Source organism: Etheostoma spectabile, chromosome 4 (genome assembly GCF_008692095.1).
Source record: "Etheostoma spectabile isolate EspeVRDwgs_2016 chromosome 4, UIUC_Espe_1.0, whole genome shotgun sequence".
In the NCBI taxonomy this organism is placed as follows: Eukaryota; Metazoa; Chordata; class Actinopteri; order Perciformes; family Percidae; genus Etheostoma; species Etheostoma spectabile.
Genome location: NC_045736.1, coordinates 25,976,037 through 26,001,033, shown reverse-complemented (window position 1 = coordinate 26,001,033; position 24,997 = coordinate 25,976,037). Strand labels below are relative to the sequence as shown.

The window sequence follows — 24,997 nt, the reverse complement described above, 5'->3', positions numbered from 1 at the left end:
CACACAATAAAATATCACACAATCAGAACCGAGACAAAAACCTACAAAACCTCACACAAATAAAGAATGAAGAGGAATGCTTTCCGTTTGCTTGAATTCTTACAATAGGCTACACGACCACTCGTTAAAGGCTTATATCCTCAACTGAATCAACACTTAATGTTTGAGCTGGAATTAATTGCACATTTAATTGACCCACTTTCGATAAGTGGTGTGTTTTTTGCCACGAAAAAGCAATTCGTTCTGTACAAAGTATTGAAGGTGACCTCGTGTTGCTTATTTCCTTTCAATATAATATTTAAGTAAATAAAAAATATAGCCCAACAATGCGCAATAAAAGGCGAAATGGGCAACTACTTTTTTAATAAATCACAATGACGCCCTATCATAATGACTGAATACAATTCTATCATTGCTGGTATACGGTAGCGTACTTCTGCTGCACAAGGATATCAAGTCGGGTTTTTGGAGGAGAGGGCGGAAGAAACTGCTGGAAATATGCCTTGCCACTGTGAGTGTAATGCTCAAAGTCCATCTATTTTCTATTACAAATGTGATTTTCTTATTAAATAAGCGTATTTATCGTTTTGGGAAGCGTTTATAGGAGCCAGAAAGAGCCTGATACGGGTTTTGCCTCGCACTTGGACCATATATGCTACACTGCCTCAGATAATCTTCAACAATAGACCATTCGGATGCCTATTGTAACAAAAAAGGAAAAATGCATGCGTTGAGGTGGAAACGCATGCAATAAACGTGGGCTACAGAAAATCGGATCTTGGCTGAACAGTCGAAAAAAATCGGACGGCCATGTATAAATCATAAGGGGGGCATGGCACTTACTCCCAAATTAATTCAGTAATTGTATTAAAGTGCGGTGCTCTCACTATAAGCTTTCAAACAGAAACAGACTGTGTGACTAATAACAATAACGATAACAATAATAATAGGAAATTAGGTTGAGTAAATAAACAAATTTGTTGCTTTGGTTATTTCGCTTTTTAGATCATATTTTATAATCTGCCAATTGTGTGGAGTCATTTTTTGTTTTTAAAAGGGTCTACAACTTTAATGCCGCATTGGTCTATAAGACTGTTTGCATTGAAAGCAAATGTCTCAACAACTTGAACAGGTTTGTTGCTCAGTGCAGGTCGCCGTTATGTGTCTCGTGTTAGTTGTTTGTTCACTGTCCACATTCTGCAGCAGGCAGAGGATTACGGCTGGGGACAGAGGACGAAGACAGGTCATAAACCGTGCGCACTGCAGGAATGTCTCTTCGCCTTTGGGCCACTCGTTCCACGCGGAGGTGGACCTGACCACTAGATGACAGTAAAGCCTACAGGTCTTGCTCTCATACTGATGAAATCCCTTTGGAAATTGAAAATGTTTTCGTGCCCTTCCAAAGGACTTCACATTTTTGGAGGTGAGGTACTTTGTCCAATGTGTCCAATATAGGCACCATAAAATATAGCAAACACTGGTAACCAGCAGTGGCCAGAGGACCACACCATAACAGTAGGGTTGCATAGAGTAATGGAATATTCTATGGTATGTCAAGTCTTTACAATAGGATTATTATTTTTTGTAAGAACTTCTACATATAAAGCGTCATGATATGCAAATCTCCAACACATGTAAACATAGTTCAACATGTAATCAAGTGACACAGGCTTACAGGGATTCATGAATTTACAATCTATTTATTTATAATCAGATGTAAAAGATGGAGAGTAAAAAAAAAAGTACACCCATAACTCACAGGCAGCTCATTGTAATGTACATAATATTTCCATATACAGCACTATTATTTTCATGTTAAAAGTCCTACATTCAAGTAAAACATTTCAAAAGGCCCAATGCTTACAGTAAAATGCCCGTCCCTCACAGACCCACACAAAATAACATCCTTCAACAAATATAGACGTACAGGTATAGTACCATTTTTTCCAATAAGTGATGGCAACCCAGAAAATGAATATGTGTGGATCAATTGCTTTGCACTATGCTTCAGTTTGATGTACAGAAAGATGTCTGACACCAGTGGCACACTAAAGACCTACTAGACATGCCATGTTAAAAATCCTGTGCTGAATTAAAAAAAATAAATAGATTAACACTTTTGGAATATGTGAGATTTTTGGGATGTCTTCCAATTTCTCAAGACAATGCAGTCAGCAATGAAGGAAACAATTCAGTTCTGCAATAACATTATTTCAATTTAAATTCCCCCCAACTTTATACTACTGTTCTTAATACAATACCAGAACTGAGCACTCTAAACATCTGAAAAATACCTACACACCCACACGTTTGTATGCATGTGTTAACACACACACACACATACACAGGTAGGGTTTTGTAGGAGGCATGTAGTAGGCAAAGCACACAGGGTAAGAGGGAATACAGCATGTACCACTCTCTTGACTTGGGTGTGTATATTTGTATAACTAAATAAGGGTGCCATAGTTGTGCATGTGAATTCAAATTTTCAGTACAGTACATTAGATGATACGTATAGATTCAAGGTGTCATCGCAATATTGACAAAATTAAAGAAATATATAAAACATCATTGAGTACACCCTCCGCCAGCATTGATTATGGTAACCCTTGATTCATAAGAATGTCCCTTACTTTCCTGGAGCTTTATATTATTTTACACATTTACAGTTTGATATCTGAGACAAGATTATGGTTTCCTTTTGTCCCTCATCCTCTGATAGAGGAACTAAAGAAGTTACAGCCAGATCTTTTCAAGTTCTTGTTATCCATCCAGTTGAACTTAGACCATACGAAGATAAAGGGAACGGGATAAGAACCTATTTCAAAATGCTGGGCTAAGAGCGTGTTTCCAGAGAAGCCATTTTGTTTTTTCATTTGCTTATCATGTTTTCCAGTTTGGGGTTGATGAAGGAAAAGCCAGCGAATGCTGCTTGGTCCATGGAATCAATGAGGTTCTTGTCTGCGTGGGAGAGCCGTGGCTTCTCGCTCAGGAACTCTCGGTCAAAGTTGCTGCAGTCACTGGGGGATTTCTGTGGGTGGCAGTTCAGGGATTTCACTTAGGTTAATGGATCAAAGCACAGGTAAGCAATAACAATCCTGGATGCATGCAATCCTATTTACACAAAATGGATTTCAGGTACCTACATAGATTGTTCAGGAAAAATAATTACAGGCTCATACCACTTTGGGCTTAAAAGGAGGCTCCACTTCTCTTTTCTCTAGTGCTGGCCAGTTGATGGTTTTGAAGAATGGATGGGCACGGATGTCTCTCACCACACCCAACCTGCGACTGGGATCTCGCTCAAACAACTGAAATAATGATGGCGAGAAAGGAGACAGACATTTTTATTACAAAAAGAACACAAAACAACTCCTTATAATACTATGTTGTGATAAGAAGAAATGTCTGCAGTGAAAACCATTCATGTGTATGATGTGCACTGTGTGCCAGTAACAACAACAGGTACCTGTTCAATTAGGTTCTTGGCCTCCTTGGTTATCCACCGAGGGTAGTGAGGGGTGTCATGCCTGATGGACTCAAACAGATCATCCTCATCGTCACCTTGGAAAGGGGACTGACCGATCAGCATCTCGTACACCAGCACACCAAAAGACCACCAGTCCACTGAGAAGGTGTACTTCTGTCCAAGCAGGATCTGAGATGAGAGATGTTTCAAGTTAGCAAGGAGAACAAGGACACACACAGACACACAGACACACAGACACACAGACACAAAATGAGTAGGTTTTAAGAATTTTAATGGAAATGTGGTGGTATGAAATGTGACATCAGTCAGGCCCTGAAGCTTACCTCTGGTGCGATATAGTCTGGTGTCCCACAAAATGTGGTGGCTCTGGCGTCCCCAAACATTTGCTCCTTGCACATGCCAAAGTCTGCTATCTTTATGTGTCCGTCCTTGTCCAGCATCACATTGTCCAGTTTCAGGTCTCTGAGGAAAGACACAAGAATGGACAACCAGTTCCACTACCGTATAGTCTGTTTGAAGAACTGTAGTTGAAAATCCAAAAAGACATTCAGTTCAGTCCTCTTTTGCAGTCAACAGGTTAAATATAGAGACAGCAGACACCAGTTCAGAGGGACCTTACCTGTAGACAACTCCTTTTGAGTGGAGAAACTGCAGTCCTATGATTATCTCAGCAGCATAGAATCTGAAGGTTGAAATGTGCAAAAAAACGATTAAAAACACAGTTTTACTGTGTTCAAGTTACACATCCTCCACTGTGGTCAAGTGATGTCCCGGTGTACTTACGTGGCTCTGTTGATATCGAAGCGGCCTTTGTCTTGGATGTGGAACATTAAGTCGCCTCCATTCAGGTACTCCATTACAAAGAAAAGGTGCTCCTGTACAAACAACACATTATTGTCAGATCACTAACAAATGAGACATGACGAGAGCCGTGTGTGTGTGTGTGTGTGTGTGAGAGAATGGATTCAGATAAGGGGGGGACTAGGAGTGTGGGTCTTTATCAATAAATGGGAATTGTCACTCTTGTCGCTGCTGCCCGAGTTGATTCCCTAACAGATAACATGCTTTTATACGTTTTACTAGTAGAAATGTGCAGGATATGTATCCTTACTCTAGACTGGAATGTGGAGTAGAGGTGTGTGAGGAAGTGGTTCTCCCAGGCGAGGGCCAAGACTCTCTTCTCCACCATGGTGCACTCCACATCGTCTTCCATGAGAACAACATCCTTCTTCAGAACCTTCACAGCAAAGAACTGGCCCTGCCCTTTCAGCTCTGCCAGCAGCACCTGGGGTGTCGAAGCCACATAGAGTTAGTACTTCAGTGTGATCCCACCCGTTTCATGCAGTGCACTCATAGCAAAATCAAATCAAAACGAGGAGGTTATTTATATCTCCCTTTGTTTAGGTGTTCCTACATGCTTTATCTCAATGTAACTCAGTGAGGTCACTAGATGTTTGATCTCACTGAAATGCACTGCCACAAGGCCACATTGGATAATACATGAACATTCAAACCCCCGCTTCTCTGTTTTTCTCAAATAGGTTGAATTTGATGTAAGCTGTGTCATGTCTTTGTCAAATGTTGCCTGGCATCTATAGTAATGGATCAATAACTAAGCTTGTTTCTCATCTGAAAGCCATCTCCTACACTAACATTGATGTGAGAGAACTCATGTACAGTAACAGGCAGTGAGGAAATGTATTGATCTAGTAAACCTAGTTCATCAAAAATGAAGTAAAATACAGATGAGGTGGTAATTAATTAATTATAAAATGAAATAATTTAAATAAAATATGGTTTAGGAAAGGATGGTGATTACTAAGACATGATAACATAAGAATCTTCCTCTTGATGATGTTCAGAGCTCACTTTCAGCATTACAGACATTTTCACATATTTCTTTTTCTTTGTAATGTCACTTCTTAAGGTTCCAAGCTACCTAAAATATGAAGATATGGACGGTTTCTGCTTATTATACGGTCATGTCCATGGGTATATTTGATAGGTATTTTTCATCCACAAACTGGATTTCAGGAGGAATGTTTTTTCTTTTGTAGATGTTCTTTTACCGTATTTGTGTATCATCATTGGCATAACAAGTTTGTGAAATGTGTTTCCATTTTGTGTCTACACAATCATTTCATGCTAAATTTGGGAAAGGATTTAAAGATGGGGACCATTGGGCCTACCTTGCCAAAGCTGCCTTTTCCCAGCACCTTGTGGAATACCAGGTGGTTCATGTTGAGGCGTACTTGGGGAACTGTAGGTGCGGCTGGGGATGGGCTCATGCCCTCATGTGCCTTACCATCTGCTATAAATGCACATTTGCACACAGAGTAAATACATATGGAAACCTGAATGCAAAGATACATGCAAACTCATTCAAAGAGTATGAATAAAGTTAAACAGACTATCAGCAACATTACCGTTTCTATTTGACCTTTATTGATAAAACTTGATTTAAATCAAAGAACTTGGTATTATGGTGTGCACTACATAAATCTTACCACTAGGGTCTGCTGTTGCACTATTGATGTCTTGATAGATCCCAATATCTGCTTTATTGGAGTCATCAGACTTCTTCATAGATTTCTAGGGATAAAAAAAGTTTGCTGAAATAATCTTGGCATTGTACATTGACAATAACCTTTTTTTTAACACTGACTAGCATAAAATGTACACACAGTCCACATAAGCTAAAATAAACATCACAGTTACATATCAGTACAAACCTGGCTGATTTGAGACAGAGCCTCTGCCAGTAGTTTCTGGTTAATTCCACACAGATTGGCCACTTTCTTCTGACAGTAACTGTGTACGTTCATGCCACAGTCTGGTCAGAGGTGTGAAAATAGATTGGTCAGGTAAAAAAATGGGACACAATACAATATACAATAAAAGAGAAAAATGTCAGAGGTATGGAAGGAGGCAGGAGAAAGGCAGACCTCACCTTCACATTTAAGGCCCTGTTTGTAGAGACCCCAGAGCAGACTGCCACAGTGGTCACAGAAAGTGGGGCTCTTATAGTTATAATGTTTGAAGCGATGCGGCATATCAATCTTGAAGCGCTCTTTCTGGAACTACAAACAAACACAGATCCATTAAACCCACAGAAAGCTGCTATATGATGATTAAAATGGTCTCAGGTGGGACAGTGAGTTTTGCCAGTTTTAGTTGCTTTTGAGAAAAAAATCTAAATGAAATTCCACAGCCAAGACTTAAATACTGAATCTAGTATCAATGTTGTTTGTAAACTTTAGTTAAATCGGTGTTAAGTTGTACTGTAAAATTGACTGATGAAAAAGTTTATTGTTTTTGATTTATGGACTACTTCTTTCAAGTGCATAAGTCACATGTTATAAACTATAGCTGGGAAAAGTAATACGAACTAATTAAGTTCACAGTCAGTACCAGATCTGAGGGGAGGTTTGGCATTGATGTTGGAGAACATTAACTTTGCATACCACAGTTTCACGACTGTTGGTCGCTGACCCAGTGCACCTGCCGATGATTTTGTCAATGCATTTCTTGTGGATAGCCGCATTGCATTCTGGGTGAAATAAATAAATATTGTGTTAACTGTTAAGAATACAAAAGGATAAATATGTGGCAAAAAAAGAAACACTTACGTCTGCACTTGTAACCTTGCTTGTTCAGCCCCCTGTATGGGAGAAAAGGATTGTAAATGGGTGAGATGAAGCAAAACAAAGGATTTTCCTCGGTCATAACTAAGAATAATGTGGCCCGCCAACGTTTTATGCAAGTACAAAAACAAGCATGGGAAAAGCATGCAAGACCGGTTACTAGAGTTGGCAGCTCAGTGACTCATGGCTTTCATTTGTTATCAGCATAACTGGAAAATATCTGTCACATGTTCAATCATAAGATTGAAACTTGGCCTCAGAGTCAGACACATATACATACACTAAAGGAAACATCAGATTTCCTCCTGGCTGTCTCTTAAGTGGATAGACAATAGGGACAGACCGATTATCGGCCCATTTTTTTTGGCAGTTTGCAGATGATCTTTTTCGGCATTTCATTTGCCTGATAGCCGATAGTTTATTATTTAAAAAGTGCACTATTGAGGCTCCACTACAGCTCTGAGTCTGTCCCTTTGCTTTGGTTTCACTCACCACTAAGTCAGATTTAAAGTCACGCCCACAACACTATCTGACTCTGTGTTTTATGTTGAAATTTTCTAATGTATTAAATTATTGCTTAAAGCATTTAAAACATAGTTTTGTAACATTCTTTGACATTGATTTACCTTTTCACTGTAAATGCATATTGGTTCCAAATATCGTTTGTCAGTTTCAATAACTACTAATAATCTTATCAGCCCTAAAAAACATTATTGGTGGATCCCTAATAGACAATACTGGAGTTTGGGCGATAGGAGGAGGAGCTTGTTAGTGATTTTGACATAGTTGGAACGAACATTGCAGCTTTGTGGGATTTCCCTAGGCAGTGACTCATTCTTACAAAAGCAATCCTGCTGTTGATTTTACCATTACATGCCCCCAGACTGCTCCATTTAGAAAACCTATAACCACTACTAATTGGTCTTTTGAGAAGCACCCATGTAGGGGCTGGACATTTTTTTATTGGACAACTGATGTTTTTTTCTCATTTGGTACTCAAAGAACATATATTGTGTTACAGCATAAATGGTCTGGAATAATCAAAGCCGTCAGTGGCATCTTAATAAAAACACAATGCTGATTGTAATAATAATAATAATAATAATAATAATAATAATAATAATAATGGCTGCTTCTGGATAAGTCATGCCCAGACAGAAAGGCATTGGCAATTATTACCATAATTTCTCCCTGGAATGCAGCAGATACCGGAAACATAATAAAGGTCAAAGTAAAACAAGTATTTGATGTGCTAACCATCTTCAGTACAAAAACATAATAATGACAGCTGTCATGTAACCAAGGCCAGATTGCCATCTCACCAGACAAACTCTCTGCAGACAGAGCAGAAGGTGGGCGTGCCGAAGAAGGTGGCGGTGAACTCGTGGTTCTTGATAAAGTGAACCTTGGGCTGCTTAAAAGCTCCTCTCCTCCTGTTGAGGGTTGTGACTCCATCCTCAGGAGAAACCTTCACTGATGGCTGACACGACGCTGAGAGGAGAGATCAGTTTACAAATCAGATTACTGTATTCCTCTTATATTAAAAACTTGTTTGTCAAGCAGCTTTAAAAGTACATTACTATCCAAATAAACTTTTATTGATTCCCAAACAAAAAGAAAAATGGTTTTAGGGGGCAGTTCAAAAAAGGAGTAGCCTTAAAGAGACAACTGATAGACAGGGAAAAGTGGGAAGAGTGATGAGGCGAGATAAACTAATTTCCTCTCTGCCATTCTACTGACAGATGTTTCTTATTGGACAGTGCTTCAGTGAGTTGAGCCAAGAAAGCAGGAGTGAGAGATAGGGCAAGGGAAAGAACACCGAAAGGGGAGGCAGACAACGTTGAGGGTTTTCACACATGCCTAAAAATACTCCGGGCTGCTTTTCAGGAAACCTGTAGAGTGAGTAGGAGGGAGCTGATGGAGTATGGGTCTCTTTTATAACAGCAGACACACCCCTCTCATGACCCTCTCCAACCCTGAACAGTGAACCCCTGACTGTGCTACTCCCACACAGAAATTCCCCCTAAACAGAACCAGTTTGTTAATCTCACTCGATCCCACTCCATGTCGGCAGACAGAAGCAACTACCAGAGACTGGGTCCCCGGTCAGGAGCGGTGAGCCAACAGCTGTACATACAGTACTAACAGCCAGTACAGCTCTGCTTAAATTCTGCTTCTAACAGCTGAAGTGAAGCTAAATTAGATTTTTGAAAGCAGATGACAACAGTAATAGGATTTTGAAGTTGCCAATGGTGGATCAATTGTGCTGCTATTCAATATCTTTAAGTGGCCTTGTCATCCCCACTGACTCAATGTTTCCCCCTTATTCCTGACAGGACAGACCAGTTAGATCTGAACAAAAAAAAACAAACATAAAAAATAAGTTATCTTATCATAAATATCAATAGGCCTAATATACTGTATGTATCTTCTTTAACCCTAGTCCAAGTAAACACATTTGTACACTGTATCAAGAGAAATAGACATTAACACTTCTTGTTACATGTGTAGTTCCATATAAATATAAATATTCATTGTTGTGTTCAGTATCTTAGCTACTTATTCAAAGTATTGCCAGCCCAGAGGCTAAATTCCTACATGGCCTTGAAGGATTGTTACAGTACATTGGCTATATGGCCAATCTTGTAGTCAGCTAAAAAACTTAGTGTGTGAAATGTCGCCAGAGAGGTCCACAATAACAAACGTTTAATTGGTGTGTGTAGAAAGTAGAGATGTTCCGATACCAGTATCGGTGTCGCCTCTGTTACTGCTTAAAACGCTGGTATCGGGAAGTACTGGAGTTTATGCACCGATCTAACATAATAAAGCCCTAAAGAAAATCTATGTTAAAGTAGTTACTTCATGTTCTTTTTCCATTATAACTGACTAAACTGGATAGTAAAAGAAAGTTATTTGTTTGTGTTTGTTCATGTTTCACAAAGAGTTTTATCTGAGCCGGACTGACAAAGAGAGAAACCAAATCACATCCATAAAGGGATAGTAGTATACAGCTGTTAAAACATAATAAAATATATGACACACTGCTATCGGATCAGTACTTGGTATCAGGACGCAAAAAGTAGTATCGGACCATCTCTGGTAGAAAGTGCAAGGAAATGAACACCAGATGAGGAATCCTTTCCGCCAGTAGAGGGCATTATACATCCACACAGAAGGAGAGGGAAAGAGAGGGGGCAGGGGATCTTTCCTCAGCTACGGGCAGCTAACTATCTTCTTTCAATCACTTCACCAGTCCCTGGTTGTCTAGTGGTTAGGATTCGGTGCTCTCACCACCGTGGCCCAGATTTGATTCCCGGTCAGGGAACACTGTTTTAATGGCCATGTAAAAATGTTTTCACTTCACTGAGTGATGGGTTTCTACAATGAAAGTCTGTGCTGTTCTTGCTATTGTGAGCTGGATAGGACTCAGTTTGAAAAATGTAATGCAATGTCACATATTTCCAATCAGGATTTAGCCATATTTAAGTTTAAATGGGATGACATTTTTGGGGTTGCTTGCTAAATTTGCTAGGCCACTGTCAATTTATTCTGATCCAACTCCCCAAAAAAAGCAGACAACCATATTTCCAGGCAGGGACATTAATGCAATGCAGCAGTTTTACCTGCATCAGTGTCCTCCAGGTAGAACTGTACAGCCATCTGGACCTTCCCTGAAGGATGCATGTCCAACCAGAACTCAGCACGATTGGTGGTCTTGGACTTCTTACAGCGTTCTGCTAGTACAGACACGCCCACTGTTGCCTTGGCCAATGGCTCCTCAGCACTCTGCATGAGGACCACTTCTATGACACGGCCCTCGTAAATGTGAGCATCAAAAGTGGACTTCCAGGCTGGATACATGGTGGGCTTCCTCTGGACTAAGGTTTTTCCTCGCTCTGTTAAAGAAGATTTGGATCATTATTGGGACACAATGTATCCTCCCTTTTTCTTCTTTTACTTACTCAAGAAAGTAACAGGAAAGGAGTGACTAGTACCTGGAGTTGCTAGAGGGTTTTGTGGTGGATTTTTGAGCCCAGCAGATGGTGGCTGTTAGAGCATTATTAAACCCGGGATGTCTGGTCTCCCTACTTACAGTGCCACTCCCCTATCTAAATAGAATGATGACTGCATGTGTGTCTCTGTACATACCTGTGTTGACAGACTCCTTCATCTTGATGGCACAGATGGGGGGATCAGACAGAGGAGGCAGAACGCCAATGTCATAAGCATTGAAGGTGATACGCAGGAAGGGTGCCATGGTGACCACTCACCTAAGCCTCTAAGAACAAAGACATAGACTCACAGTTAGAACATCTCACACAAGCACACAGTTGGGTCAAAAGGACAGAGGGTGTCACATGCCGTAAAGCTTCTTGAGGCAATTGTGTGATTTTGGGCCATATAAAAAAAAAAAAAAGACTTGACACACACAAGCATGCACATACCCACGCACGGATGCCTGCACATTCATCTTGTACTTGGATTGCTTAAGTACCGCACTTAAAACGAGAAGGAAGAGAGTCTGTGACTAACAGTGTCATCAGATGGGAACTACAGAGGAAGTAGAAGTTTCAACTCACAATATCATTTTGAAAACTAACTGCCCGTAATGGGGGCTGAAAAAAAGAAGAGTGTCTCATTTCCTTATCCTGCTCACATGTGCACAGTTTGGGATAACCAGAGCGAAAGAGCAAATCAAAATGATCACATTTCCAAGACAAAAAGATGACAAGACAAGTAGCAAAGAGACTTCACTGCTGAAGTGGAGTCTCTTTGCTACTGTTTTCACATTGTTTATTGTGGGAATTCTTTGCAACACAATTAAATCCTGGTTGTCTATTCCTTATTCCTAATCCCAACTGTCTCTACTTGGTTCGGCTGTATACATTTAGTTCTGGGTCCATTCTTCTGTAGTAAAACATCATAAGAAATACCCTTTTTTTAGTTCTTTTTAAGTATTTCCTTTTTCTGTTAGTACAGAGGTATAAAGCTCTATAGACCGTTGCTAACTGAATGGTTGACTAAAACGCTCTTCATTATATTGCTCTGTTTTCTTGGACCTCACTGTTCAGGTATCAGGGTTTTCTGTATTTCAGAATAATGTCTTTTGCAAAAAAAGAATTCCAGCTTTTCTATCTATAACTGCTATGGATGTTTCTGAGACAATCTAGAGTACGATCAAAAGTATGAAACTGAAACAAACCACAGCTTGCAAAAGTGTCAACCTGCTTGCTTCACTTAAGCTGAATTTCTCCACTGACAGATTTGTACAGCTCTACTTTCCAAGGGTTTTGTACACTTCCTCTTCCTGTTTTTATGGGGGTTAAGCAACAATATTATCAGGGTAATTCTTAATCTGCCAAACTGACCAGATTCCTTCAATACATCACAATAAATAGAAAGACGCGCGCACGTGTGTTCCAGGCTGTCTATTGTCTGTCAGGCTATTTGGTCTTCACAGGAAAAATGCTTTTTGAGCATCTCTCCGTGGAAGGCAAAATGACAGTAGGCAAAGAGTGCTTAATAACATTTATCATATCTCATGATCCCAAATTATCATGTAAGATAGTCAGTTTAAAGATTTCTTTTTTGAAGAAGCAGTCAGTATCAGTATGACAGCTAAGAGCAAACTATAAGGTCCCAGAAGGACACACACGTTTTCCACAGCTAAAGTGTTCAGTAAATCAATCTTAAATACTAAACTGTTTTACTGTGAAAACAATAGCTGAAACTGAACATTAGGATTCAAAAGGGGATGTGTTATAACAGATTATAAACTGACATTTTGTAAATGTAGGGGGCAGCCAGTCAAGCCACATGTTAGATCTGTAACTGAAGGAACTGTACTAACAAACACTGAAGCTTTCATGTTATTGACACCATTTCACACCAAAGAGTAAGACATAAGCTACGTCTCGGTCTAGCAGGCCCCAGAGGGCCTACGTCCTAATTCCCAAAGCAGCAATAAAATCCCACACAATTCCTCTACACAGTACTTTGTGTGAGCATTTAAGTTTCTTAATTTCTTTTAGCTTTAGTCTCTTGCACCATTACCATAATCTTGGCTTAATGGTCATTTCAGAGATATGGCACTGATTTAAGGCCTCTCATTTTACTACACAATGATGCTTAGGTTCTCTATGAAATGACAATTCGTTAAAGTAATTCCTAAAAGCAAAATGCACAGAGAAATCTCCTTCTTCTGAGTATGCATATGAACATTAAACTCCTGAACGGAAATGTACCGTAGACTCCGTGTGTCTGTTTTCATAATTATTCATTCATAATGTGACAAGTTTTGTTTGTTTTCATGTTCCTTTTTACATTGCTGAATGTCAAGCTCAGGTCCTGACTGAACTGGTGTGGCTGTGATATACATGTTTGCTGCCCAGCAACAAAAGGTGGCATAGTTGCAATGTTGAACTAAGTGACACTCAAAATGCAGAATTTGCATTGAAATGCAGAGTGAAAGCATTAGGTTCTGGAGGATTTTCCTATTGCAACTAAAAAGGTTTTGAAAGTGGAAATCTACATTCTAATTCTCGGGTTTTTATTTTTAATCGCTATGAGGAGCTACTTAGCAGTACAAGAGCTTACAGTAACCACACTGAGCAGGTCTCAGGTATGAATATGTCCGAGCAAGCCGCTTAACCCCCAACTGTTCTAAAAGTCAGAGGTTACTCAGTAGGTGAAGACACGTCAACCATTAAGTTTAATTTAAAGTTAACTGGCCACCAGAATGGCATGTGAACAAAGTCTTTGACTTATATTTTTGACAGTAAATTAGTAACCGCTGGTTTTTCATAAGAAATGCACATGCATTTTCAAATGTTAGCTAGTGAAATCAACATACATTAACTACAGACGGGCAATTTTGTAATTCAATGACTTTGGGGAAACTGAAGCACCTGGAAGTCCATGCTCCAACATCTCTACAAAAAAAGCCACCCTGTATTGTTCCAAAATGACAAACCTCTGCCGAAGTATAATTGGTGTCAAGGACGATACAGGAAAACTTTAGGGATCTTGGCGGAGAGATAGGATCACTGCAGTGGTCAGTCATAGGCTACACAGCAAAAAAATAGTAAAATAGGACCAACACCAAAGAGTACCATGCTATCATTAAGATGACGTGAATACAATTTCACTTGAAAACAATGTCTTTATAAAAAACAAAGCACACTAAAAAAGTAGACAAGTTACAAGATGATTAGTGGCTTACATTGGCTACATATAGTGTTAAATGTAAAAAATATGAATTAAAGACTGTCATAATAATAAGTATTTATAAAGAGCTCAGAGTCACGGAGATGGATTATATTGGGGGAAAAAGCTATTGTAATACACAATGCATGTGAGCTAGGCTACATCCCTACATCTCTTGGCTAATCATATTTTGGATATTGTGCATTTTCAGGAGAACAACACATTTCTGTTGCTGCTGCTGAAGGCTTTGACTGACCCTGCAAGCCTGTCAGGGATCTAAAGACTCCTAAACAAGCGGCTGTTTCTGGGTGAGGAGGGTTGAGAAACAATTAGTTATAATACTGTCCATGCAAGCTCACAAACGGACAAACGGACACACAGACACACAGTTAATGATAGTTATGTCACATGTGAAATACACACCAAGGCATACTTTTAGAGTCCATTTCTTTTTTATGTACACAGGCATTGCTAGTAGAAAAGAGAGCCTTGTTTCCCTAGAGAGAGAGTGGAAAAAATGAGCACATGCAATTGGGGAAGAGGTTGGTAGAGGAAAAGGCAAAAGGGAGGGATAGAAAAAAAGATAGACAACACACTGGAAGGCAGGGCATGTGGGCATGATAAGCAATCCGATTTGCCTTTACTAGGTCTGGCCACAATGAAGTCAACTTCCAGCAAGATGGATATTGTTTATGTGTGTGGCCTTAAGGAGCTTTTTAGCTACTCTGAAGTAAGTCTTCAGCTTTTGGCCTTGACTGAAAGGACTGTCAAGTCCCAGTAAATGTACCACTGGACCCCCCTGCCTGTGGTCTATGGGTTAAATTTGTTCAACGTCATTCATAAATTATACCTGGAACAAAGATATAGTATGTGAAAAAACATGACAACAGCGAGATGTACATAACTAGAACATGTAATTATAAACCACTTGACTCAAAATCCCTGTGACCAGTAATATCAGCACTGAAGAGTTTTATGAAATATTAGGGCTGGGCAATATGGTCAAAACCTTCTATCCTGATATATATGGGTCATTTCAAATGTCAACGATATAAATCATGACAGCAGATTTTCTGGTAGAGTTGGTTGATATGACCAAATATCGTCAAAACAATATGAAAATGTCTTTTGTATATCTTTTTATGGCGTTATGTTAATTTTGCACTAAGATTCTTTATAAAATTAGAAAATACTCTAATTCTACTTTTCATTTGTCAAGTATTTAATTCACAAAAGAGAATAAAATAAAAAAAGCTTTACCATGTGGTTATTTCATGTAGAGTATTTTAGCATAGTATTTATTGAATTACCAGAAAACATGCTACATTGTGACATCATTCTCGAGATAAAATTACTGTACCTTGCTTTTTATCGGGATAGACGTTTTCAGCAATTATCTCCCAGCTAGCCCTATTTTCTGAAATCTTTTTTTCTGATTATACAATTAATAAACCAGGAAAATAACCTTTAGTGGTAATGACGTGAAACCAAGATTCCGTTGGGTGGCAGTAGCTCAGTCCAAAAGGGACCAAAAGTACTGAGTGGGGATCGGGAGCTGGAGAGATGCCACTTCACTTCCTGAGCAAGGCACTGTACCCACTCGACCGCTCAAGGCGCTAGTCACTCACTCTGACATCTCTCCATTTGGGCATGATTAGGTCCTGATCGTGTGTGTATTTCAGGCCTGTGTGTAGCGATTACTACAAAAGAGTGTAAACCTTAATTTCCACACTGGGGATCAATAAACAGTGTAAATTATTAAATGCATTAAATACAACACAATACTGGAGACAGACGCGTGACTGCCTACAAGATAGCGTCAAAGTCATGCACAGCAATTTACACATCAAAAGGTTAGTGGAGATGTCATTCAGTGGAAGAAAAGATCAAGCAAGCAGGTCTAGCAGGTTGGGGAACTTTTGTCTGTCAATCTTTAGTTGGTAGGAATGAACAAGGACAGATACAATTACACAGAAAGCAACGACAACCGAACTTCCTTCCTTCCTCACTAATCCAAATATCAATGAGAAATGTTATTGATATAGAGTATAAATCCTTATAGGGAAATTATTCTTATTTGTCAGCCTTAGAGCTGCCTGCAGTACAGAAAGGGATTTAGTCTTGTTCAAAAATACATTATTCTACATTGTTAATGTTTGAGAGCATTTTCCCCAAATAGGCTACCCTTTGCCAAATAATTACAAGAAAGGTTTGTTTACACCAAAAGCAGCATGTTTTATGTATCATGCGTAGGCTACACTGTTCTACACTGTTCACTGGGTGAACAGTGTAGAACTTAGAACCTTTTAAAACCTTTTTTATACTATACACAGACAACCATCTTAAACACGCAGGCCTACCAAGACAACCAATTAGTTTATTTGTACTGTAGACGTCTTTCAGGACTAAAAGGCACCTAGACAACATACCTTTTTAAACAGCAAACATTTTGACGGGTCATAGCAGGAAACGCACAGGTGTAACAAATAGCAATCATGATGACTCAGTTACAGTGTCAACAAGTCTTACAGTGAGCCATTCCAGTGAGCCAGCATGCACGCCACTAGGACCTCAGGAATGCACACACTAATAATGTTGTCAGTAACACCTGTTCAATTTCTACTGACTCAACACAAATAGGCCATTTTAAATGGAAGACATTGAACATGTCACAGACGGCGAAGCAAAGGTCTAAAACGTGGATGGAAGAAAACTAGCCTGACAGGAAAAAAGCTAGAAGAAGAAAAGAAGGACGCAGGTAACAGATCAACCTGTTCTGATGCAAACAACATGTCATAACACCTGCAAGGTTATGCAGGCTTTAGAGGTTTCTGGCTAACTTAATGTTGCCCTGCTGATGGTGTCAACTAAAACCAGGAAGTGTTTAACACATTCCTATACTGTATACCAAAAAAGTAGTTTGGTAATCACTATCAGGAAATATGAGGAAATGTGGAGATAGGGATAAGCACAGTCATCCGTGGGGAGCTCGGAGTAGAGCCGCTGCTCCTTTGTGTCAAAAGGAGCGAGTTGGTTCAGACATCTGGTAAGGATGCCTCCTGGACGCCTCCCTAGGGAGGTGTTCCAGACACGTCCAGCTGGGAGGAGGCCTCGGGGAAGACCCCGGACTAGGTGGAGGGATTATATCTCCAGCCTGACCTGGGAACGCCTCGGGATCCCCCAGTCGGAGTTGGTTAATGTGGCTCGGGAAAGGGAGGTTTGGTTTGATCAAAACACCTTTGATCACTGTTTAAGATTCACACAAACTTTGGTTTCTTTGTCCTACCACTTTGTGTTCTTTTTACAGTTACTTCAAGAAATTGTGCTGTCAACACACAATGTCAGAGAAGAAAGGTGGAGTGCAAGTCTGAGTAAAAGAGACCCAGAAGAGCCTGGCTGGATGGAGCTGGCTAGGCAATGACCTGGCTAATTAGAGCTGCACAAGCTAACATAGCTTGGTCTCACATAAACACAAACACACACACACTTTTTAACCTGGACCCTATTTTCCTTTGTTTTTTTGTGTAACTGACCGATTGAAAAATTTTAATTGGTCCAGTATTAAGCATGAACGCTGTAACCGGTAGCCACAGACCGGGCTGCAATGTAACCCTATGGGGCAGATATGTATCGTCATTTTGGTCCACTCAAAGTGCTTTATTTGAACTGAAAGGCTTTGATTATTATTAGTGTACGGCAAAATTATGGAAAGGATCCCTAGAGAGATAGGCCACTAGCGCTAAACCCACCAGAAAACTAGAGTTGTGATGGTTGGAAAAGTGGAATATCGGCTTTTTATCATTTTATTTTGTTTCTGTCAACTTTGAATGAAGTGTACTTTATGATGCTGAAATTACTATTTATTTACATGAAGTCTGGTGGCTTTACCAAACACAATTTCACGGATGTTTTAATGTTTTAAAAAAGGATCTTACTCTTTAACCGAAAAGTCTTCCTCCTTCAAAATCTTTTCCATAATGCTGTCAGACACTTATATTAATCTGATACCCTGTTTACATGTATATGGTTGTATTGAAAAATGACATTTCCCTTTGTTTGTTCCCTTCGTTTACACGCAAACGGCAAATCTGCCTCTGAAAACAATTCTTTCCAGAGGGAAGATTTCGTAAAACTTCGATTGCACATTTGCATGTAAACTGAGACAAATGGAGTTTTAGGTAGCAGAGGACGAGAAGCGAGAGGAAGTGTCCGTTGTCGCTATTTTTGGGATACTGATTGACCAATGTGGGCTTGAGCTTCTCGTTACACTGCCACCTACAGGCCTGGCAGGCTCTTGACAGCATTGACGGCATATATATACACACGGGTATGTGTAAACTAACACTTTTATGAAAACTGACAGCTGTGCAAGATGTTATTTATGAAAAAAAGAGAGGTTAAAACGTTCATTTATGAAAATAGCCAGCCACGTGTAAACGTAGCATGAGCCTGTCAGTGGCAAAACAAGCACTTTTGTAAACTTAAATACAAGCTGCACAATTGCCCTATTAACTTACATTGTAGCTTGTTTCATCATTGCTGACTGCAGCGATCTTGCTTAATACAAGACCAATGTCAAAGATTGTTTTTCCCATTGGTCCCTTAGACAAAAAAAAAAAAAAAAAAAACAGTAGTTACCCTTTAATGAATTTCAGTAGAGACTGGCTAGAAAGAATCAAAGCCATCCTTTCTCTCTGACCAAGGTTAATGTCTAACACCACACCACCCATCCACACACACAAACAGAGGTCATTTCAACAGACATTACAGCTGTTGTCTGGGGAGACACTAGTATCGCATTGCCAGACCTATCTTGACAGCACTGCGGTGGAAGTTCTGGCAACAGGAGCACATTATATTGAATGAAGAATACAGTAACGTGAGCTTTAAAATTAGCTGCATACAAGGTTAAACGTCCTTTGCTCTTACCAGTGTATTGCTGTATGTATTTTGTCCATAGCAAATCCCCACTAATGGGTCCCAAAAAGGTCCTAGCTAGAGAGTAAATGCTGTACACATATTCTTTGTAAGTCTTTACAACCATTCCCCAAACGCACCGAACAGTCCTGCCTTGTTGCAAAATCCAAATTTTCCTTAAAACTTGCCAATTTCAGCATGTAACATTGCTCAGAGGTTTTGGTTAATGTTCCTTGATGTGACCGGAGTTTAAAGTTAATACAAAGAAAGCGGAAAACAAGGGACATCTGGAACAGTCCCGTAGACTAGGAAGACAACAACACCTATAGGCGAAAAAAGCATGAAATGTAGATTAATACCATTTTAATACCCTTCTGTGATGTTAAATTCTGTCTCCCTCTCTTTTTCTCACACATACAGTACGTTCACCGAGCAATGGGGAAAAAGTAGAACTGGAAAGAAAAGTAATTGGGATTTGATGAAGGATACCAGAGCTGAGGTTGCTGGTTCAATGTCAGTCAGATGAATAACTGTTGTAATACATGTATTCCAGTGATACTGACAGTTATATTTTCCCTTTGTGCTTTGAATAAACCTAAGACCACATAAACACAAGCTGTTCATAACTGTCTATTGGATGTATAGACGCAGGGACACAGATTTCAGTGTTGTAGCGCAATAACCTTTTTTCCCAGATTTTCTCTCCCTTCCTGAGTCACTGTGTCACTTAGCTCTTTGGCACGGTTTTAAACCTGCTATACCAGCATGGAATGAATCCTGTCAGTGTGTGTGTGTGTGTGTGTGTGTGTGTGTGTGTGTGTGTGTGTGTGTGTGTGTGTGTGTGTGTGTGGGCGAGTCCTTTATCCACATGCATTAAGAGCGGTGTCCATTTCTGCCTCGCTCACAGTTCACAAAGCCTTGGTTAAGACAGACAAAATGCAGGATAGCTAGCATGATGTGGAGTGGGTGTGTGGGACAGAGAGAGAGAGAGAAAAAGAGTGACAAGAGGCCAAGGGCAAGTATTGAGCCAAACTATCATCCCCTCGTGCAAATTACGCAAATTTAAGCCAAACACCTGTGTTTGTTTGAGTGTCCGCCTGTGTGTGTGTGTGTGTGTGTGTGTGTGTGTGTGTGCGCGCATAACAGCAGGTGCTCTTTAAAGAACAATGTATTGTTGTACATTGTAACAAAAGAGTTGCAGTGGAGGTACTGTGCCTTTCATATTTTCATATTCATATTTTATCGTCTCATTTCCCATGTATGTCTATGGGGAAAAGTATTTTGGGGGCGGAAGGCATTACCTGACTAACAAGGAAGGTGCAATTCCACCCTTTGGCCCCTGTTTTAAACTAGCTTCAGAATCCGGCTCACTTCCTGGGGGCCATTACTGAAAACATGTGGGACATTGTAAGTACACAACTAAAAATATATATATGTTATTGGTAAAGTTGTTTCTATATAAGAAATTATGATTCAAATCTAGACTAAGTATTATCAACATTAGTACACTCAGTTTAGTTTGTTCTACTAAGTTTACTCGTTTAATGGTTTTTGACTTTTCATTTTCTGTACTGAAGCTTATCAGACTGTAAAATAAAACTTTTTTCATCAATTATTCACAGACAACACAGCCTAATAACAGTCTAACCATTGTCTTAATTAATCAGGTGATGTTTTATGGGTGTTGTAAAATTGAGAGATCAGTGCTGCATGGGCAACTCCTCACTGAGCAGATGTCCCAACCGTGTCCTTCAAGCAGCTCATGAAGCCACAAGCCAATATTTACACACCAGTAACTGCAGACAGATGCAGGCAGATAATGTTACCTGCGCTCACAAAGCTGCATTGCCACCAGAAGATAACAACAGGATACAGAGTCTTGCCACAAAGGCAGAACTGTGTTGTAGTGTGTGACACAAGACTTTCACAAGCAATGGAAGGAATATACCAAAATAGAATTTGTGTTTGGCGTACCAGGGGAGATAACAAGTCATGTCTGCTACTGTGGATTCAGAAGGCTGAAGAATGCAGGGCAGTCTTCACACAGACTTATTTAGTCTTCCTGCTGATGCGTGTAACTTTTTTGTTGTTGTCACAAATACATTGTTCTGATTGTGTTTTACATGTAACCTGCTTCTCAATAATTGACTTCACCAAGAAAAAAGGATGAAGGATGGTAAAGGAGTTATTCTGTTATGTGACGGCAAATATGGTTGCTATACTTTGTGAGTGCAATTAGGAAAGCACCTTTGCTCTTTCAGGATCATAGACTATTGGTCTCAGGTGAACAACACAAACCGGTTCCAATTCAAGTTAGACCACAATGAGCAAAGTGGTGTTGGTGATCATCTGTATTGTCTTTATATTGGCAGTGACACTGCCAGCTTTCTGTCAAACCATACCAAAAACCAAAGAATGAAACCTGGGATTCAAACCAAGTAAAGGCAACAAAAACTTATCTGCATTTGAACTCCACAAATTAGAGTTATAATGTCTCCTAATTGTGTGACTGGATGTACAGTGAATTATAAAGATCTGAATTAGCTGTAACAGTTAATAGTTAGCCAAGTAAATTTATATGGACCCTATTAATGTCAGTGCTGCTTTTTTGTCAGTTTATATTCCTCAAAACATCCTGGATTAAGTTACTTTAAGGGTTGAATTTGAGCAAAGATAAACACACATATTTTTTTTAAATAAATTGTTGTGCTTCAAGTTAGAATTTGCGGACTTGTCTGTTAGTGACAGAGGACAAACAATTACAAATTCAAAAGGGCTTGAAACAGGTTTAATATCCTGTGTCGCTGACACCAATGCTATGCACCTGTAACCCCATCAAGAAAAGGGTTAACAGAAACATAGCGTTGGCCAATCGGAGATGGTTGTGCCAGACTCCCATCTTTTGGCTGAGTCTCTATCTGATCTGTCAGAGGGAGAGCAGGAGTGCGGTTGTGAAGTTTAACGTTGGTAGTCACCAGAGAAGAAGTTGGTAATTACACGGGGCAGATTAGAACCCAAATTGAAACGTAAGCAACTCAAATTGCTGAATGTTAGAACATTTTGTCAAATTGGTCGTCATCATAGGAACTAAACCGTGTCAAACCCGCCCCAAAAGGTCTGATCCTAGAATCGCCCCTGAGAAACCCAAATGTAACATGTAAACATATTTGACAGCTTGCCCGCATGATTGATCACATTCATTTAAACCACCCCAGAAATGCACATTTGAGGTGTGGAATTAAAGTGGTTTAAAGTAAAGCTTGTCCCCTGATATATTATGCAGCTAAACCGTCTTTAAAAAGGTGCAATATGTAAATGTATTACATATTGCACCTTTAAATGGGATAAAAACTCAAATTATGTGAATGCTTTTTTTCTGTTTTGTATTCAATGAACGCCACCGTTTGCCCCCATTTTTAATTTTCCACAAAAAGTTAGCTAGCTACATCGATGAAACTGATCCCTCTGCCATAGGATAAGACTTCGCTGGAGGAATTTATGAAGCGAACACACCGACTTCGCGGTGTTGATTTTTGCTTCCCCAGTTTTGTTTTGTTACGTTAACAGGATCTGCAAGCACTGAAACATGGTTTAACTTACGTAACGTTAACTTCAACACCACGGCGAGGAGAGGGAGACATTCCGCGACAGCAACTCCTCTCTTTCCCAACGCCAGACAGCCCTGTTAACGTTACTTCCACTAACGTTATTGAAGTGAGGTTTGCAATTGAGCTCTGCTTCTTTATTTGGCAAAATATCAGCCGAAGCCGGGCCACAGTAAAGACAGGCGACTCTTGACACCCATAGGCTACCCCGGTCCGCAAACAACTAATGTCCCATCTGTCAAACAACACAAACAAGTTTTTCCAACCGCGAAGAAGTTTAACCGCTTCTCAAGAAACTGTGACTTACCTCTTCCGCTGAGCAGAAAGGTGTCTTGTTTGTTGCGAGGTTTTACCGGGTTTTGTTTTTAAACCACGGGTCCCTCGGCGGTTTGATTTCAAAATCTTCGATAGTGCTTAAGGAAGTGTTCAAGTCGGCTGCTGTTAATTCAAGCTGCCTGCCTCTCGGCGTCTGGCTCTGTACTACGGCTCTATGGCAGCGAGCGGTGCTAAGGAGTGGAGTGTGACGTCAACCAGGTGAATTCCCAAAGAGAGAGAGAGAGACACACACACACACACAAACACACACACACACACACACACACACACACACACACACACACACACACACACACACACCACACACACACCACACACACATAGAGAAGTGAGACTGCGCAAATCATGTTGCCTATCATACAAAAGAAATGGGATTTAATCCACGTATTGTTATTTACACAATTCCCTTTCAGTTAAAAAAATGAAAGAAGAATCCGCAAACCAGGAAATCAATGCTCGGACCACACACACACACACACACACACACACACACACACACACACACACACACACACACACACACACACACACACACACACACTGGTTTAGAGTTTAGAGAGAGTGCAGTCTATGGAGTCTATGGGCTGATCCAACTGGCCATGCCTTTCCACATTGGCCCTGCCCACATCACCTCCACAAGGCAAAGCGTAGATATCCATGTGGTGCTGAGTCATCAGTCCCACACCCACCAAAACTGTATGACTGTATGAGAGACTTGACATGTAAATATGGGCAGCCTGTCTCAACTCCTAAAGGGCTATTTATAGCTCTAAAAAGGGTTACAACAATGACGTACAGAATATGCGAGCAGGGTTGAATGCTGATAGATTACTGAGTAAGACTATAGTAGGCTACTTATTATCACCTTGTCACCGCCACAAAACATTTAGAGCATGGGACAACAAATCAACTGAAGGACAATAGATATGACTACAAAACGTCTCAGCCCACTCACACAGCCCACAAAGCCTTGGCAACTGGACACATATTTGCAGCCAAGCATATATTAATCTCAAGATCACTCAAAACTACGGTTTGTTGTGACATAGTATTGCATCCCGCCAATTCAAAATATTGAACACATAAAAGAAGCCAGTTGTCAGTATCTCACAAACCACCATAAAAGACGCAAAGGCCCATGATAGGAAAATGTAACTCTTTTCATTACTTTCACTCCATCATTTCCTGGAAAAACTGTCTATCTTCAATGATTACCTCATGCTTTCATAATCAGTGACCCCTGCCTGCCACTCCCATCAAATAAACCTGCCTCAGGCTTTCACAACTGATAACCAGTGGATTTGCACTTGAGTGATACCTCCCTGTGTTTTATCCCGCCTCAGCATTCTGGTTCAACAGGAATTATATTGGATTGTGGAAGCAAGATTTTCTCCTCAACACAAGCAAGCAAAAAAGATTTTGTCACCATCACAACCCTCTGAAGGAAGAAATGTAGGACAGAGGGGTGCATTGTTTTTTGATGTCACAAGTTATGTTAAAGGAGAATTCTGGTCAATTTCAATATGTAGCTCTGTTGTTTGTAAATTTGGAGTGCTGTCAATAGAGAGAAAAATGAAAACAATTGGTGCTGTCTACACTAAGTTATCCTCCTGCTGGAGTTAGCACCCAACAGGCTTGAACAGGGCATGTTTTAAACTTGTTTTTAGCCTTTAGACATGCTCGAAATGTCATTACAAGTGCCTAGTCATGTGCTGTTATTCCTTCCAAGTGAACACAGTTAATTTGACACATGGGTAGGCACTTGTAACGATATTTTGAACATGTTTAGAGGATACATT

At 40.0% G+C, this 24,997-nt stretch overlaps 1 protein-coding gene and 2 long non-coding RNA genes across 4 annotated transcripts; 1 reads left to right on the top strand and 2 right to left on the bottom strand.

Annotated features, from left to right (window-relative positions):
* Positions 1-423: 423 nt before the first annotated feature.
* On the top strand, positions 424-1,852 carry LOC116688673 (uncharacterized). The gene is made up of 2 exons (XR_004331835.1): positions 424-511; positions 1,204-1,852. It is a non-coding gene; the product is annotated as an uncharacterized LOC116688673 (long non-coding RNA).
* On the bottom strand, positions 1,681-23,704 carry LOC116688669 (uncharacterized). The gene is made up of 2 exons (XR_004331831.1): positions 23,661-23,704; positions 1,681-1,880 (listed from the first exon to the last, which is right to left on the bottom strand). It is a non-coding gene; the product is annotated as an uncharacterized LOC116688669 (long non-coding RNA).
* On the bottom strand, positions 2,443-23,440 carry LOC116688666 (protein kinase C delta type). 2 transcript variants are annotated; one of them, XM_032514845.1, is made up of 17 exons: positions 23,170-23,440; positions 11,284-11,413; positions 10,758-11,030; positions 8,457-8,625; positions 7,120-7,151; positions 6,955-7,040; positions 6,441-6,570; positions 6,223-6,323; positions 5,998-6,082; positions 5,680-5,801; positions 4,602-4,775; positions 4,274-4,365; positions 4,110-4,172; positions 3,814-3,952; positions 3,470-3,658; positions 3,183-3,311; positions 2,443-3,031 (listed from the first exon to the last, which is right to left on the bottom strand). In XM_032514845.1, exons 2-17 carry the CDS (start codon positions 11,390-11,392, stop codon positions 2,873-2,875), a joined length of 2,052 nt encoding a protein of 683 aa, XP_032370736.1. In that variant the 5' UTR covers positions 11,393-11,413; positions 23,170-23,440; the 3' UTR covers positions 2,443-2,872. The 2 variants fall into 2 exon arrangements, with proteins under 2 accessions (XP_032370736.1, XP_032370737.1); XM_032514846.1 differs by lacking the exon at positions 23,170-23,440 and adding an exon at positions 22,858-22,875.
* Positions 23,705-24,997: the final 1,293 nt, after the last annotated feature.

What these genes read in the sequence shown, in the direction of transcription:
- LOC116688666 (XM_032514845.1), bottom strand. Translation starts at nt 11,392, where the DNA reads ATGGCACCCTTCCTGCGTATCACCTTCAATGCTTATGACATTGGCGTT. An exon ending in GTCTGCAGAGAGTTTGTCTG is followed by an intron (nt 7,152 to 8,456) that starts GTGAGATGGCAA and finishes TCTCCCATACAG; the next exon opens with GGGGCTGAACAAGCAAGGTT. An exon ending in CCAACAGTCGTGAAACTGTG is followed by an intron (nt 6,571 to 6,954) that starts GTATGCAAAGTT and finishes GTTTGTTTGTAG; the next exon opens with TTCCAGAAAGAGCGCTTCAA.